The 17,438-nt window shown below is 38.3% G+C and overlaps 1 protein-coding gene across 3 annotated transcripts in view; it reads right to left on the reverse strand.

Moving 5' to 3' along the window:
• Positions 1-17,438, reverse strand: part of RFX3 (regulatory factor X3) — a 228,589-nt gene that overhangs the window by 37,954 nt on the left and 173,197 nt on the right. For all 3 annotated transcript variants that reach the window (XM_074953307.1, XM_074953305.1, XM_074953306.1), the window contains 2 exons: positions 12,449-12,630; positions 6,831-6,950 (listed from right to left, as the gene is read on the reverse strand). In XM_074953307.1, the coding sequence (XP_074809408.1) occupies positions 6,831-6,950; positions 12,449-12,630 (302 nt within the window). The remainder of the gene's footprint in view (positions 1-6,830; positions 6,951-12,448; positions 12,631-17,438) is intronic.

The raw sequence follows: 17,438 nt of genomic DNA on the forward strand, positions 1-17,438 counted from the left end.
GGAGTCTGACTCATTACTTCTGAAAACTGGCATCCCAGGAAAATAATCTCTTTTATAACTCTGCCTCCTCTCCTCACATGCATTGCTGCCCAGCCTGTGATTTCTAGCATCCCTTGTGGAACTATATCTCCCAGAACACTCTTGTTCTAGGGCTGAAACTTGGAACTGGCTGTGCTGGGTCTATAACCTCCCAAAAAGGATGAGTAAACTCTGTTATATCTGGACTTCCATAAACTTCTCTCCGGCCTCCCTTTCTCTCATTTCCCCCCAGTCCATCCTACTGAACATATTGCAGGTAAAGTTACAATGGCACTATATAAATAACCATTGACTCAAATTCTCTGCAACAAACCACATACATTTACTAAGGGAATGGAGCAGAAACTAAAGAATAGAAATGCATGGCAAGATGCCTCTTTGATGTTACATGGACACACACAAGCAAACTGGTAAGAAAGAAAACTGAACTGAAAACTGTCGTACGACTCTGAAGGAACAGAATTCACAGTGGACTGACTAAGTGATAAAAAGTTATATAAACAGGCAACACCCCTTCTGGATAAGTTCTTAAGGCTTAAAGATTTTGCTGTGGCAATGTTGCCAACATTCATGATTTTATTGTGCGTCTCACACTATTTGGTGTTTTTCTGAAAGATCCAGGACCTGGAGTCATACTATTAAGTGAGATTCTGAGCTTTCATTGAAGAAGAAGAAAAAAAAGTTTGTATCCCTCATGGGTTTGCTCACAAAAGCTGGAAAACGTGAACCCTGAAGGCTCAACAAACAAAAAGCAAATTGAAAGACTTCAGAATGTATTATTTAAAAAAACCCTTTAAGCCAATCTCATGACTTGCAGTTCTGACTCATGATTTTTTAATAGAGGAATGTGGCATACTGATCCAGTATGTGAGAGCTGCGTGTAACATACCAAGCTATGTAATCTTATTTTAGTGTTTTGTTCCATAGAAGACCTTGCTCTTGATGCTAATGGAAAAAAAGCAGCCCCTGGTTTTAAAATTAGCAAAAAGCAAATGGTAATTTTAACAGCTTGCAGCGCCACAAGCAACCAAAAGCTAAAGCTGTTAATGATTAGGAAATCAAAGAAACCCAAATGCTTTAATAACTTACTGTATACACAAAAATCTGTAGATAATGTACAGATATCTGAAAAATATTTAGATATTTTTAGTACTCTTTGGTGTGTGGATTGGTTCAGAGGTTATGCTAGCTGTTAAATAGTATCTGAAGAGCCAGAACTGTCCTGCAAGTGCACTGTTGCACATCTACAATGAACCTCGAACAAGTGACCCGGTGACCTTATTAGAAATGCATCTATTTGCAACCAAAGGCAAGAAAACATTAGACAGTCTAAAGAATGTGAACTTTCTTTGATGAAAAACAACTTTTAAAATCTCTCATTAGTTCAATGCCAAGAATGGAAAAGTTAATTATAGCTAAGATGAAAATGAGAATCAGAAGACAACAATGAACAAATGAGGGTTCCAACATCTAGCAAAGCAACAACCAGTGTTGAGCCATATCTATCTGGCTGGAAGCCAAAGCAGAATTAAATCATTTTTAGATCATGATGTTACATCAGCTCTACAACTGCACAGTCCAAACACCTTGGCTGTTCAAAAAGAAACTGAAGGCTCTTTTCTTAAACACTAAATTGGGAAGCTGATTAGTATTATAATACCAGAATTTCTTTAACATTGCTCTAGATATTGTATTATAACCAGACTATAACATAGTTCTATAGATTGCATTATACTGTTTTTTTTGAGAAAAGAATAATATTACACTTCCATACTTTTTAGTGTAGCTTATAAGGCCAAACTGTTTTAAAAGGGTCCATAAAGTTACAAGAAGAGAAGATACAGACTGATAAAAGTAGTTGTGTTAGCAATTAGGCAGTGTAATAGAATGGATACTATTTGTATAGGAATTAAAAAGAATATGGATAAGATAGAAGAGTCAAGAATGGTCTCTTTACATTTATGTCCCAGAGAATGATATGAATGAATTTCTACAAGTAGCAAACACTTTGAGTTAAGTAATCAGAAAATACAAGGAGAGAGGTGATGGAAAATACGTTATCTTTGGATCAGACAAAAACAAAACAAAAAGAAGTTTTCTCTACACTGAGACAGGGATAGAAAACACAGAGCAGGCATAATTAGTGGATACCTCCAAAAGTTCAAAAAAGTGTTTGAAATTATCCTGGGAAGGTACAGAAGATGGACAACAGCTATTTTACTTGTGGAAATGGAGTCCATACCATATTGAATCAAACTGGAAACGTGCAATGGTTATTGTACTAAGGAAGAATGCCTCCTCACCCCCATCCAGAAAGGACACCTGCTTAAATATTAATTTTCCCTACAGTGAGACAAACCGATGACTCAAAACAGAATATATTATTGTACATTAAATTAAAAGGTTTCAACAAGCTATATGATAAGCCAAGCAGAGCTAAGGAGGAACTTGACAGTAGGGCTATGTCTACACTTCAAGCTGGGAGTGTGATCCCTCACTCAAAGAGACATACTTTTGCTAGATCTCATCAAGCTAGCATATGAAAAACAGAATGTAGCTGTGGCAGTGTGTGGCAGGAGGGACTAGCCACCCTGGGTAGGTGCCTACAGTCTCAGATAAGCACATACTCGGGGCAGCTTCGCCATGGCAGTATGAGCTGCAAAACAGGCTATCTTGATGGTTAGCATACTTTTAGTATGTCTCCTCTGATGTATTGACAGAGAGCAATCATATCTACCCTCAGCCTTCATTTGGTTAAGTTAAACAAGCCATGAGTCTCCTCTCCTAAGGTAGGTTTTCCATTCCTCTAATCATCCTACTAGTCTTTCTATGCACCAATTCTGCACCAAATGTGGCCCAGGAACCCCCCATCCCCTGTCCCCATGTGCGCCTGGAGCCCCCCTACCTGCTGTCCCCAACATGGCCCTGCCCCCCTCTGCCCTCATCCCCTTGTGGTCCTGGAGCACCCCTCCCATTCAGCCCATGGCTCGATGCTGTCAACCCATTAGCTCCTAAGCTGCTCCCCAGTCTGTCCCCCGCACTAGCCCTTCTGAACCCCAGTCTGTGACCCCGCAGCAGCCCCGTGTGCCCCATTCTGCCTCCTTGGGCAGGCTGCTGTGATGAGCGCAGCTGGCTGCTAGCTGTTACTGCCAGTCAGCCGGCTGTTCTGGTGCCACAGCAGCCTCTGCTGGGTGAAAGGTGGAACTGCAGCACTTCTTGGGCAGAATGTATTTTCTGCAGAAAAAAAATTCTGCGCTGGACATGAATTCTGCATGTGCGCAGAGGGGCAGAATTCCCCCAGAAGTAGAAGATGCTTCGGATTCAGGCAGGTATTTATTGTGATCTGAGAAAGACGTATTTGATTTCTGAGATGAAAGCAAAACTGGTCTTCAGAACTACTTTATCATGATGGAAAATGAAGTATTTACTCCTGGGGGAATTCTGCACCCTTGCGGATGCGCAGAATTCATGTCCCCTACAGATTTCTTTGCTTCTCCACCAACAAATTACTTTCTGATGGGGAAGCAAGAAGAGCAGTCATGCAACTCTTCCCAGCAGTATGTTTTGGGTGCCCAGGGCAGCTGGCAGAGAGGTAAATCACTGTAGGGCAGGAGGCAGGACTGGGGAAGACCTGGCTCATAGCTCTTACCCTGTGCCATGCTCAGCTGCTAGTCCCAGCTGGGCTGGGGAGGACGGGACTTCCTCTTCCCCTGCACGACATCCGGAGCTGGGTCAGACCCACCCCGAGATTTCACCCCAGGCTGCAGGAAGCTCTGCAAACTCCCCCCTTCCGCTTCCTGCGCTCATCACTCTTCAGCTGCAGAGAGAGGGATCACTGTACTGGGAGCTGCTCCCCCATCCACCTAACCCCCGTGCATCCAGACCCTGCCACCAAGCCTCATCCCCCCCACACCCAGAATCCCCTTTGCCAAGCCCCACTTCCCCTGCACCTGGACCACCCCAACGAGCCACCTGCACCAGATCCCCACCCCACTGAGTCCCACTTCCCTAGCATCTGGGCCCCCCGCACTGGACACCCTAAACCCAGATCCCCCTGCGGAGCTCTATCACCCCCACACCCAGACCCCCCCGGTGAGCCCCAACCACCTTCACCTAGTCCCCCCCCGCAGGGTCCCATTAGCATTGCACCCAGAACCCCCCAACAAGCACTTGTGTATACAGATTCCCCCTGCACCCAGATCCCCACTGAGCCGCCCGCAACCAGATTGCCCCACACAGAACCCTCTCTACCCACACCTGGATCCCCCCACACTAAGCCCCTCCATTCTTGGATCCTGCCAGGCTGACCCTGCTTGCCCACACCTAGTGCACCTGGCACAGAGGGGCAGGGCCCTGGGCTGTTTCTGGGGCAGGCCCTGTCCTTGCGTTGTGTCCGAGTTGGGTGCAGCCTCACTGCTGAATCCATGTCCTGGGGCGGGGGGGGGGGGGGGATGGATGGATACAGAGTGATCTCCCACCTCGGTGCAGCCAGTGGCCTGTGCTCCCCAATGCCATGCTAGAGCCTCCACATTTATCTGACAAATAAAATTTGCAGAATTTTGCAGAATTTTAAAATAAACGCTGAATTTTTTGGCACAGAATGCCCTCAGGAGTAAGTATTGTAGCTCAATGGGCAATGATCTTGTTTACAATGCTATCTGAACTGACATTATAGCAATTAGAGAAAATACCACAAGAGTGAGCAAAGTAAAGGAATACTGACCTCAGAGGTAAAAGGAGAGGTATTGTAAGGGCCTGAAGCACACAATTTAAGCTCCATAGTGGGAATCTGTAAATCACTGGTCAGTTTTCCTGCTCTTAGGACTCTAGTGACATGATAATATATTGCAATCAACCTGGGTCTTTTCTGCAGATGATACTGGAAATTAATGCTTCCATTTCTTTCCTTTTCTTATTCCCTTCCTCCATATCTTTAACCCCCATTAAAAACACCACCAACAACAACAAAAGCAGGCAAACAAACAAAATACAATACATGTAACTTAAAAAAAATGCCAATTCTTCACCATACTCATTTGCTTGTATGTTATAGCTACATCTCTGACTGTTCAGCCTGTGTCTTTAGACTCTAAGCCGTTCAGAATTGGGACTCTCTCTTTTTTGTGTCTGTACAGTGCCTATCACAATGGGGCCCTAAGCAGCTGCATGCTATCATAATATAAATATTTACAACTGCCACTGCTACTACTCATGGAAATGATGAGCTTTGATTTTCAAGTGAACCTATCAAGTGCTCTGAGACTGAAGATGGCTTTTAGGTCCTGATTGTTTTTAAGACAACAAAGAATGCTGAGTACACTGTATGGGACTGCTTCTTCAATAGAACTGTTTCTATGGCCCTCTTTCTGTAGTGCTTGTGAGATGTCTTCGTTGACTTCCTGAGTTTTTCTGGATTCCTTGATTTCAAAGATATCAAATATTTCCTTTTGTGGTATCATGTCAGTCTATCAAATATATATGGATCTGTCCTGAATTGTCCCTAGAACCCACGCGTCTAAGACAGTCTTTTTCAAACATATGCAAATCTCTGCAGTCTCCCTCTGCCATCTTGGTTCCTAGTGGTTACATATGCCAAGGGAAGACAGATGGTTTTACTGCCGCCTCCCTTCCTTGGAATTTTCCAGTGAATGGAGCTGCTTTAAATTACAGCTGGGATTCCACAGAAGCACTACTAGTGGCAGCTGCTGAGAGAAAACATTTAATCAAAGCATATCTAGATGACATTGGTCATATTGGTTCCTGGTCAGGACCTCCCCTCTTTTTGGGTAGGGATGATACACTATGTTTCCTGTTGCAAAAGGGAAGTCAATCCCAGGCTAAATCTGATCCACTGTCTTATAAGGCCACATACAAGATGTAATAGTAAAATATGAACAATGGAGTTTGAAATTCAAAGTATCTTATCAGATTCAATCAATTTGGGAGAAAATAATCCAAAAGATTGTCCAGATGATAAATTTCAAGACAACTATATTATACTTTGCTTTTAGTATCAATATTTGCAACTTTACCATTGTCTTGTGGAACATTTTGGTTAACTGATATCTGGAAACTTCAGAACAAACTTAACAGAATTTCAATTCTGATCTCCTTAGAAGTGGAATTTTAGAGACTAGTAAACAAGAATACAGTGTTTTAAGAAATATATCAGGACCATCTCTTGCAGTCTTTTAAACCTTTTTTCTTTTTTTGAGGAAATTCAAAGTGTAATGAAATTATCTCTGAATCAAGAAACAATCCTAATACTTCTATAATTTTTTTTAGCATAGTACTTAACACATTGTGGAAAAGAACTCACACCCAAACCTTTTTCTAACAAAGAATGGTGTAAATCTAGCCTGATTTGTCCCCAATGACGGGAATAGAACAAAAGTCTCCTGATGCCCAGTACACTACATCACACAGCTTCTTCCTTACAATACCTTTTTAAAATACCAATGGGGGAGAAAAAAAACCCATTTGCAACACATATCATCTCCATGCAAGAATAACAGTATCTATTTAGTGGGTCAGAATGGAAAATAAGTCTTTAATACTAAGAAGCACAAATAAAAGCATCCCACACTCCTTTAAAAATACAAAAGACAACTTTACTCCCTTTTGCTGCAAAATTTATGCATACTAGAGAGGTTTATTAACTACTTCATATAGACGAGTAATTTCCAAAAATGCTGAAAGGAGTTTGGTATCACACTAAAGCAATCCTCCCAGGTTTCAAGTGCTAGAAATATGAAAAAATATTTAATATAGTTACAATTTCCACACTGTACCTCTGTTTCTGCTGCATGGGTTGTTGTCTCATAGCCATATATTGCATGTCCTCTTGTAGCCGATTAAGAGGAGAATCTGGCTTGACACGAATCCCATAGTAATGATATTTGGAGTTCCCCCTTTACGAAAGAATAAGAATTAGGGGAAAAAAAGTTGATAAAACAGAAATAATTTGTCAGACTGTTTTTTTTTCCCTTTAAAGTCTTACAATTTACCTCTACTGGAAAATAGAGTACAGAAATTGGACCAAATTCTCCTCTCCAATTTCTCCTCCTGATTCATCAATTTTATACTTCTATAATACCATTGGGTTCATAAGATCAACTCCTCTCCCTTACATCAGTGTAAACCAGGAGCATCAGGCCCAGTAAATGCCCCTTAAATTGACTCATATGCAGAGACAATAATCCATACTATCCAGATCCAAAAGATCCATAATAAATCTGTGGAAAAAAACCCTGACAAACTAAATTTGGTAATCTAAAGTTTCAACTAAACTTCAGCGTCAGTGATCTCAAGAAACTTGTTATAATGGTCTTTGTTTTAATCTTATTCATATATATATATAGTGACAGGGTCGGACCAGATGGCTATAGGAGAGTAATAGAAGGCAGATATATTAGCCCCAGGCTAAGTAGGTCCCTTTTCCCTGGATAAGGCAACAGGGAAGGTTCCAGAACAATCAGGAACCTTCTGGAGACAATTAAGACAGGCTGATTAGAACACCTGCAGCCAATCAAGAAGCTGCTAGAATCAGTTAAGGCAGGCTAATCAGGGCACCTGGGTTTTAAAAAGGAGCTCACTTCAGTTTGTGGTGTGCGTGTGAGGAGCTGGGAGCAAGAGGCACTAGGAGCTGAGAGTGAGAACGCGGACTGTTGGAGGACTGAGGTGTACAAGCATTATCAGACACCAGGAGGAAGGTCCTATGGTGAGGATAAAGAAGGTGTTGGGAGGAGGCCATGGGGAAGTAGCCCAGGGAATTGTAGGTGTCGCACAGCTGTTCCAGGAGGCACTCTAGACAGCTGCATTCCAGAGGGCCCTGGGCTGGAACCCGGAGTAGAGGGCAGGCCCAGGTTCCCCCCAAATCCTCCCAACTCCTGGTCAGACACAGGAGGAGTCGACCTGGACTGTGAATTCAGAAAAATGGCCAAGCTGAGGGCTGCTGTGAAGCTCTCTAAGGCGAGCAAATCCGCCAATAAGCACAAGACCCACCAAGGTAGAGCAGGAACTTTGTCACTATATGTGTGTGTGTGTGTGTGTGTGTGTGTGTGTGTGTGTGTGTGTGTGTGTGTGTGTGTGTGTGTGTGTGTGTGTGTGTGTGTGTGTGTGTATATATATATATAAAAAATATTATGCTACGCTTAAAAGTTATACTATATATATAGTAAAACTTTTAAGCATAGCATGATATTTTTAATATAGAGACTTGAAATCACACAATTTCTGAAACAGAACAAAAATAGGAAAACATATTGTTCATGTGAATAAAACAACAGTGAAATCCTGTCATTACTGATTTTGAAAAATATTTTGTAAGCATTCTTCAACAATATATTTTTCAGATGGTAAGGCTTGAGTTATAAATCAGAACTCTGCAAAAAACTGCCATCGATGACAGGAAGAGAAAAAAAATGTTGTGGAAATGGGAATTTCTACCTGAGGCAAATTCACAATTTTGGACAGCAACAGAACAATTATTTAGTTATTATTAGTTTGTAAATACTGAGGAAAATATCAGTTGTTCCATATGCAAACATTAGAGAGAATATCAGTACTTGTACTTTTGCATAGCACTAAATATAATAAGTTCAGTATCAGTGTTCTTTCAGTTTTCTTCCTTCCAGAGACAAAAGCAAGGACTTTTTAAAGTTTTTGTAGACCGTTACTATATAGGGCCATTTGATATGGCTTTGAGTGCAGCCATAATACAAAGAGTGCAAGGCAGCAGATGGTGTGCTAAGATAAGTTAGAACTCCCCTTTGTACTGCCCTGATCTTGGTGTTGCTTTATAGATGGCTGTTTCAGCCTTAGGTGTCTTCTAACTTTTGTTGGCTTTCAATGGCAACTATGGATGAAAAAAATATCTGAGGATAATTGTTGTGTAGGAAATGTCCCAGTCACATCTGCTTTTCTGCAGTCATACCCTCTCATTCCTGCTATGCCAGTAATAAAGAGCTGGTGTGGCATATGCATTCCTTTTCTGGGTTTGCACCACTATAACCAAGTTTCTGTTACCCTGCCATTAGATTAGTTAGGGTTATATGCACTTTTGTTGGCTGAAAACTTTGGTCATCTCCTAGGAAAATACTACAAGAATTTAGTGTCCTGAGCAAGACTCCATATACTGGATGACCTCCCTCCACTTGAAGAAGGAAACATAAGTGCTACATTAGAAGCCTTGTTTTAAAGAATTTAAGAAGTAAACTGAAGCTTTTAATGTTTTTAAAGTGATTGCCGGGGGGGGGGTCTTCTTCTCATGGAGGATATGAAATAGCAGCTAATGAACAGTGGTGGGCAGGATCTATGACCTCACCACCCTTCTGAAGTGATGGCATTGCGTATCTAATACTGCCAGAGCTAAGAAGTATTAGCTCTCTGCTGCTTGGTTTATATGGCTCTTTAGTTTAGTTTTATATAAGATCTATGAAATCACAAAGAGACACTTTGCTGTGCCTACAGTGGCAATTCCTGAAATTTATAAGAATTTACCAACTATTTCAGTGATGGCTTTATAGCAGTATCTATTGAACTATATACAATGGAAAAAAGAGTATGTGTATGGATTCTACAATATCCTAAATGCTGTGTGCTGTTAAAACTGAACTGGCAGGGCTTACCTGGAGCTACTGAAAGTTACAAGTTTTCTAACAATCCTGATGAAGGCTGCAAGATGCTGTCCCTGTTTCTATGGGAACAGATTACAGACAGGCAAAAAGGGGCTTTAAAATAATCAATAAATCATCATGGACCAGGCTGTGATACCTGTACTTATGACGAATAGTACCTTATACCATGTGTAGTCCAACTGACTTCAATGGGACTATTTGTGAAGTAACGTATTACTCAGGGTGAATAAGTGTGTCATAATCTCTCCCTGGGCATGTGTAAGCTCAATGTACTTGAATATACCCATGCACACACACACACCAGCGCACATGTACACACACATATGTGTTTAAAATTAACTGATATATAGTAGCACAAACAGGAGCAACCCTTAATCAAACGTTGTTAGAATTTTTGCAGCGTTCAGTGGCTTAGGTTGAGCAAGGCCAACAATATTAAAGACACCAATGCTCCTAGAGACTTCAGGCTTTCCAGTCTGTAATAATTTTGGTCCCAGACTTCAAACTTTTTAAGCACACATGGACCCCTGCACCTGTATGGAGCCCTATTGCCTTCAGTGGGGCTGAGCACAGGGGCAGTGGTCTGCCTGTGTATAGTCAAATGCAGGACTGGGGCCTTTGTAGAAAAACATTTTAAGTATAAACAACATTTTAATGTGTTTTTAAACCTATGGAACTAGTTTTTTTCTCCTTATTTAAAAAAAAGGATAACATCTTTTGGCCCATATTGAGGTTTATTAGACTGGATACAAACTGATGGATGAAGTAAGATTTCAGAACGCTTAAGAAAATAATGATCAACGGCTGGACACTGTCAATATCTTAGCATGACATGATGATAATCTTCTACCATAAATGACCAACACAACTGCCCCTACATATTCCCTTCTTTCACTCTGTCCAACTGCCACCTGTGACCTACAAAACAACAATGGTAGACACTAGAGCATAGAGGTGGAGAGCTCTTTCTGATACAGCTAATAGTAGACATCTCTGTTGTAACTGTGGCTAAAGCTAAGAAACTCTCATCAGTTACTGGACCAACATAGATATGACCAGACAAACTGTTCTGTGCAGCAATAATGCAAATGGTCCCTCTCAGGAAACATTTTGAGCATAGCTTGACACAAGGAGTTTGCCACTTGTATTTTACAGACAAAAGTGACAATAGTGCACCAATCAGAGGCATCCACTGGATCAGTAGCAAAATATAAATGAGACAAATGGATGTGCTGGGAAGGTATAGAGTGCAACGGACAAAATGGACCAGGCTCCTCATGCCATCCTTAAATAAGTTGTGATTATGTCTTTGCTCAAGAAACTGCCACCTGACAACAGTGCCAATTACTACCTTATCTTGAACCCTTTTAATAGTGGAGAAGATTGAAGATTATTAGAAGATTGTAGTGATATATGGATCTTTTTTTAATTTCCCAATTTATTTTCAATTTTCTTTTAGGCCTGGATATGGTGTAGAAAAATACTTGATTGACAAATTCCTTTTGGTAATAGGGGAAAAAAGGTCAGATGTACGTGTAAGTTTTATTAGTTCTGTCAGCAGCCTTTGATACCACTGACAACATGCTGCTGCTGTCCTGGTATCTGGAAGGACTGGACAAGGAAACAAGAAATGGAAAAGATCTTGAACTATTCAGCTCTGTGGAACTTGCCAGCAACATGTGTAAGTGTGCATCTTTATACACTTAAAAGATTTAAACACATTTTCTATCGGTCTTGCTCTATACACTATTTTCAAATTCTCATTTATTGGTTGAATCAAAATTATTTCTTTTTTCAAAGCAAATAACGGACAAGTTTCAAATTTCAAAACTCACCAATTTTGTTAGCTCCCTGTTTAAAAAAAAACTGTGATTAGAAATCTTTGTTCCCTTACTCTCCTTTAAAGCAAACATGGCTAAAGGGCCCCTAAAGGCTCACATTTACAAAACATTAATAATAATTACTTTTCCTTCAGACAGAACAAGCATGGAACATTTCCGTCTAAGAGGTAAGTGTTTGGAAAAGCTGTGAATGAGTGAATGGAATCTGCTATAAGGCTTTAAGCATAGCCCACTACACTGGGTAAACATACAAGAAAAAACTCCTCTATTTTTACACTTAGTGTCCCTCATATTTACTTATCATACCACACTGAAATATCACTGCATGAAATAAAAACAGTAATGACAATTTATAAATAAGGAATTGAAGCTATTTTGTAATTAAGCTGTAGAATCATGGCAGCATTAAATAACAGTCCCTTATAACACAAACAAAAAAATCAGTTGATAAAAATTCTGATCTACATTAAGATCATTAATTTATTCTTATATGGAAAGGCAGAACACCCCTATTGTCTTATATGTAATGATCAACCACCACTTTGTGCTCAGCATATACTTAAATTAAGTAGTGGATGAAAAATAAAAAACAAATATAACCAGGTTTTTAACTCATAAGAAATATAGTAATTATTCTCCATCTGATGCATAGTTTACAACCAACAGCCTATATTATATTTGTATTGCTACAAATCTGTTGTGTATGTTTCAAAATTAATAAGTGATTTCAGGACAAGGAGAAATGTAATGGATTTCTGTAACAACTTGACACAGTTTGACATTACATGAGAAATTTATAGACAAACATTTTAACATTTAAGAAATGTTTTCTTTCAGCTTGTTTAGTGTATCATGTACAAGGTTCATGATCACAATGATTCCTACACTCTCTCTATGCTATAATCTAAGATCTGATTGTTTTACACAGACCTGGTTCCTAGTCTCCTGGTCCGTAGCCCCATGAAAATTGACCTTATGAGTTTTCCAAAGGAGGCAGCATTGACTGGGTCCAACTTGTGCTCCTGACAGTGTCGTAAGTAATGATTGTAAAGCGTACTTCTGGGGAGACTGACTCCTTCTGCTGTTTCATAGTTGTCTAAAAGCCACTGGAGCTATTTCAAATAGGAGACAGTGAAGAAAAGTAAATTCAGATAATTTCACAATAAACGTTTTAGGCTATTATTAACATAGCTGTACAATACAAAGCTTCTTAGTACATTTTGAGATTGCTTTTAATGTCTATTCAATGGTGACTTTTTTCTTCAAGTGAAGGCAGTCCTCTTTAGAGGTGTTAGATATACGATGGTGTCTTTGAGTCTTTCAGAAATACATGGAAATAGCAGAACTCATAACACTTGTGACCTCAGATAGTTCCCATTTCTTAAAGTATTCAAGAGTCCAGTACCACACATTAATTTTCTGTACATTGATCTAGGCTTTGGAGACAAATTGTTAGTACTTTAGGGAATTTAACCAATCATAAATGTATTTAAACAACCACAGAAAGGAAACTGCTTGTTGGACTCATGGAGAGTCATTTAATCCATCTGCATTATTAGACTAATGTATTGCAGAGAGTTGTTTCGCTTCCCCAGGCACTCAGATCAGTTACACTATTTAATTGAACAAGATTTATTCTTTTATTTTTTAACCATAAATAAAGAACCAAAAAACAAACACAAGGCAAGGAGCAATCTAGGTGGTGCTGAAATGAACTAATACAACTATTACAGATTATGGGCCCAATTCTGCTTCCACTGAAGCCAAATGGAATTTTGTCATTAACTTAAGTGGGAACAGGACTGAGTCCTATAAAAACTCTCTCTCCAGGTCATTTAATTTAGAACTTTGGTGGGTAATTTTGGAAGCTGGCAGAAAAACACTTACATGCTGAGTACTTCAGTGGCTCTATAGTAAGAGGCACAAATGGTATCTTTTTGGGAATACTTACAACATATATAATATAAACTGCCACTAACAGATGAGAAAACAAACTAAGAAAAAGCACTTTAACAAGGTCGACTGCCTGTGTCAGTTTCACTCCAATCTTCCCACCAGCTTTAACTGAGTAGAAAAATGATAGCACAAAATACTCCTATTTTGTGCTATGATGGTTATACTTAAATTGTGTGAAAGTCTGTGGTTTCAGTTTTCTAGGGTTCTGATAATCTTTCATTTGGCTTACCATACCACAGATTTGTATCCCCCAGAATTTTCCTTTGAGTTTTGGGTTTGAATGAGCCCAAAAATGTAAACAGGAAAGCAGCTGAAATTGCCAAGTTTCACCAGTTTTGATGTCAAAGCCAAGAGCATGATTTCAGTGTGAATCTTTAAATCAGTCAGGTTAATGGATTTTACAAAAAATCTGGGCTCAGTTTTGAGTTTCCAATGAAACTCCAAACCAGGTATGTTTAAAATGATTTCAACCAATGCAACAAAATTTTGTTCTGATGCATTAGTTCTCAACAGAAATGTGTAACAAATTTTAATGTAAAGTATCAAGGCAAAACATGAGTAAAATATATGTTCTTAACAGCAGCAAAAAGATCAGTTTACTTGATAATACTGTAGTCTGTCGCATTCATTTACTAATAAAGAGTGGTAACACAAACTTTTCAATGATAAGGAAGAGAAAACTTTTGCTAATGTTGAACATAATCACTTAAGACACAGATCTTAAATATTTTAATGTGAAAAAATTTAATTCTGTACTCCTAAAATAGAACATTCTTAGATCCTGCCCCCACTCTACAGTCACTCTTACATTAGTACTCACTAAAATCTAGAGGTATAATTAATGTACTGGACTCTCACCTCCATTTCAATCAGAGTCATGTGCACTTTGCCAAGTGCAACGAGAACAACAATTCACCCAAGACCTTTTAGAGGCTATCTTCATGTTCTCCTTTTCCATGGAGAACAAAATAGAAAACAAAATTGTAATTCTTTAGTTTATGTTCTAAAATATGAGCTGAGATGGCTTCTATTGTTTTAACTTGCTAGCAGGTAATACGAATGACAGGTAGGCAAATACCCACAAGAAGAAATGTCTCTGTGTTTGACGTACTTAAATGGTTCCACGATGTAGAGCTGTTAGCCAGACTTTTAGACAATTTTGCACTTTAAATAGAATCTAATAAAACAGAGCAGTTTATCATCCTTATTTCAGCTGGTAGATCTAAAATCATTATTTAAAAAAATACTGAGTCATAGTGTTCACAAATGTCTTTTAAATTGGTTGTTTACCATTCTGATATAAAGCCTATGAAAAAAAATATCACTAGAAACTTTAACCTTTACCTTGGTTTATTTAAAAAAACACAACTTATTTCACTAATGAACTGACATAAGCATATCTGAGGCTAGAAACCAAGATAATTACATCTTTCAACCTTTGCATTTAATCTCCGTTAATCAGGATAGATTAAGAAGGGTGAACTATTCTTATTTTTCCCAAAGGGAAATACTGATTGACAAACAAACAAAAAATGCATTTCCCAATTAACTTCTAAATGTAACAGTTGGGGTTTTTTTTCCAGATGGATTATAACCTATTAGGATTCATTTTAAGTGCACTTTACTAATGATCTGAATTCTTGACAGATATTACTTCAACTATAACTTACATTAGCCAATGTTGGCACAGCATAATCCAAGATAAGCATAGAACAAGGATTTTTGCTCTAGGGTGGATGTATTTCAGTGGCAAAAGGCATCAAGTGATTATTTGCTAGATTGCTGGAAAGAAGAGTGCCCAAGGCTGTATGTAATTTTAAAAGGAAAATAATCTACAAACATTATACAGCTATTGTAAACATATTTCTTCAATGCAGAATAAGAATTCTACATCTGAGCTGTTCAGGATTTGAATACTAGCTTGTTGACTAACAGTATTAGTAGCATTTAAGGATGGATAAGTATGAAGTGTTTACACGGTAAAAACTGGCAAATTGACTCCGGCTTCACTAAAACTCCGATGTTTATACAACATTCAATTATAAATTGATTAGTCAAGTCAACCTCATGCACAAAGAAATCAGAAAAAGAAAAAAGTAGAGGAGAAATGAAAAATGAGCAAGCATCAATAAAGGCAACCACACTCCAGGACGGCTAACAATGGAGGTATAGTACCATAGAAAGCCAAGTCAGCAGACTATTATTTTTGAGAGTTTAAATTTTTGTCATGGATGAATAGAACATTTGTAATGTAAAAGGTAATTCTAATGAAATACACAGCTTTTCAGGCCTGATCTAAAGCCCATTTATATCAGAAGTGTCTCTACTTTGACTTAATGCGCTTTGGTTCAGACCTCTGGAAATCAAAATGAAGGGTAGTTTGAGAAATAGGGAGAAAACAAAAAAACATATTATATTTCTTCCATGTTACACCAATTTGAGTCAGAAGTCAAAATAAATACAGTTTGAAAAATAGGCAAACTATAAAATAAATTCAACCATTTTCTGTCAACTTCTTATATGGGTGATTGGGGCTGTCAAGACTATCATGTCAAAGAAATATGTTTGTGTGTCCTATACAGAATCAAAGACAGAGCCCTATCCTGATTACATACTGATCTTTTATTAAAATTTGAAATAAAGCCCAAATTAAAGGAACAAAAGAGAAAAGTTGTGACATAGTATAATGGGTACATGTAAATATTATTAGCAGAAAGGTATTTGTAAATAGTGCATATAACTATATACGTCTATATGTAAATAATGGAATAAAGTTACCCAAGGTAAACAGCCTATCATCTAGCTCTTCTTAGATATGATGTTAACGATTGTGTGCTTCCATATGGGATTCAAGACAAAGTAACAGCTCTCTGTATCTCCAGTTTTAACATGCTTTGGCCCTTTGCCAAGGTTATGATCTCTTCAGAATGGTATCTAATTAACCCTGATAATGCAATTTCTAGGCAGCCTTCTATCTTCAAAACAACATTTCTTTTTAACATCCAAGATAGAATTTAAAAGTCTTAATCACATTGATGCTATTCAATCTCTCTTCCCACAATTTTAGCAGTTTCTAAAGTTATTTTCTCTTTCACGTGTTTTAGAATCAATCCCTTATTGTTTCTTGCCATCATGATGGGAAACTTTCACACAAAGTTATTGGTTTTTCAGGTTCCGAATATGGGACATTTTCAGAACAAAATGTATAATTGCTTTGGTTTGATTTCTAAATTATTGTGTCTACTGTCATGAAACCAATTGATAGTACAAAAATAAACTTTTGAAATTGAGATTTAGTTTCCTATTCTCCATTTTTTTGGTAGAAGAATAAAAAAGTGTGATCAGAGAATAAGAATCAGTTTTGATTAGTAGCCTTAATATGTGATAAGGAGGGAACATATACAAATGCCAAATAATATAATTTAAATAAAGCAACTTTTACCAGCTGGAAAGATATTTCTGGAAAAACTTGGGCTGGCAATTCATTTTATAATTTATACAGTAAATTGGAGATTAAGCTTTGGGCCCTTTTCCCTCTCTATACAAAAGTTACATTTAATATCTTTACCACTATATTTTAAAATGCTGTTTTTATACGAACACCCACCTTAGGCAAAAGTTATTCTTACTGAAGATTCTTTTTTTTTAGGATTTGTAAATTCAGACCAAATAAAGAGGCACAAAGAGCAAAACATATCTCCAGCTTTCAGAGTAATCAATTGTTTTCATTTTTTCAGCCCATGGAGGCAACATCTTGTATAAGTCATTTAACAGAAATACCAACACCACTTTATGGACCTTCAGCATTCTTTTGTCATTTTCAATAAATTCATTATTCAGAATAAAGTAATGCCATTCTCTAAAATAATCCAAAAGATATTACATACTCATGCTGCATGCTCCACCCCCAAAAAATTATTATACAGTGCCCAGATTCTTTTTAGAGGCTAATTTTATCTCAAAT

This window comes from Natator depressus, chromosome 5 (assembly GCF_965152275.1).
Source record: "Natator depressus isolate rNatDep1 chromosome 5, rNatDep2.hap1, whole genome shotgun sequence".
Taxonomy (NCBI): Eukaryota; Metazoa; Chordata; order Testudines; family Cheloniidae; genus Natator; species Natator depressus.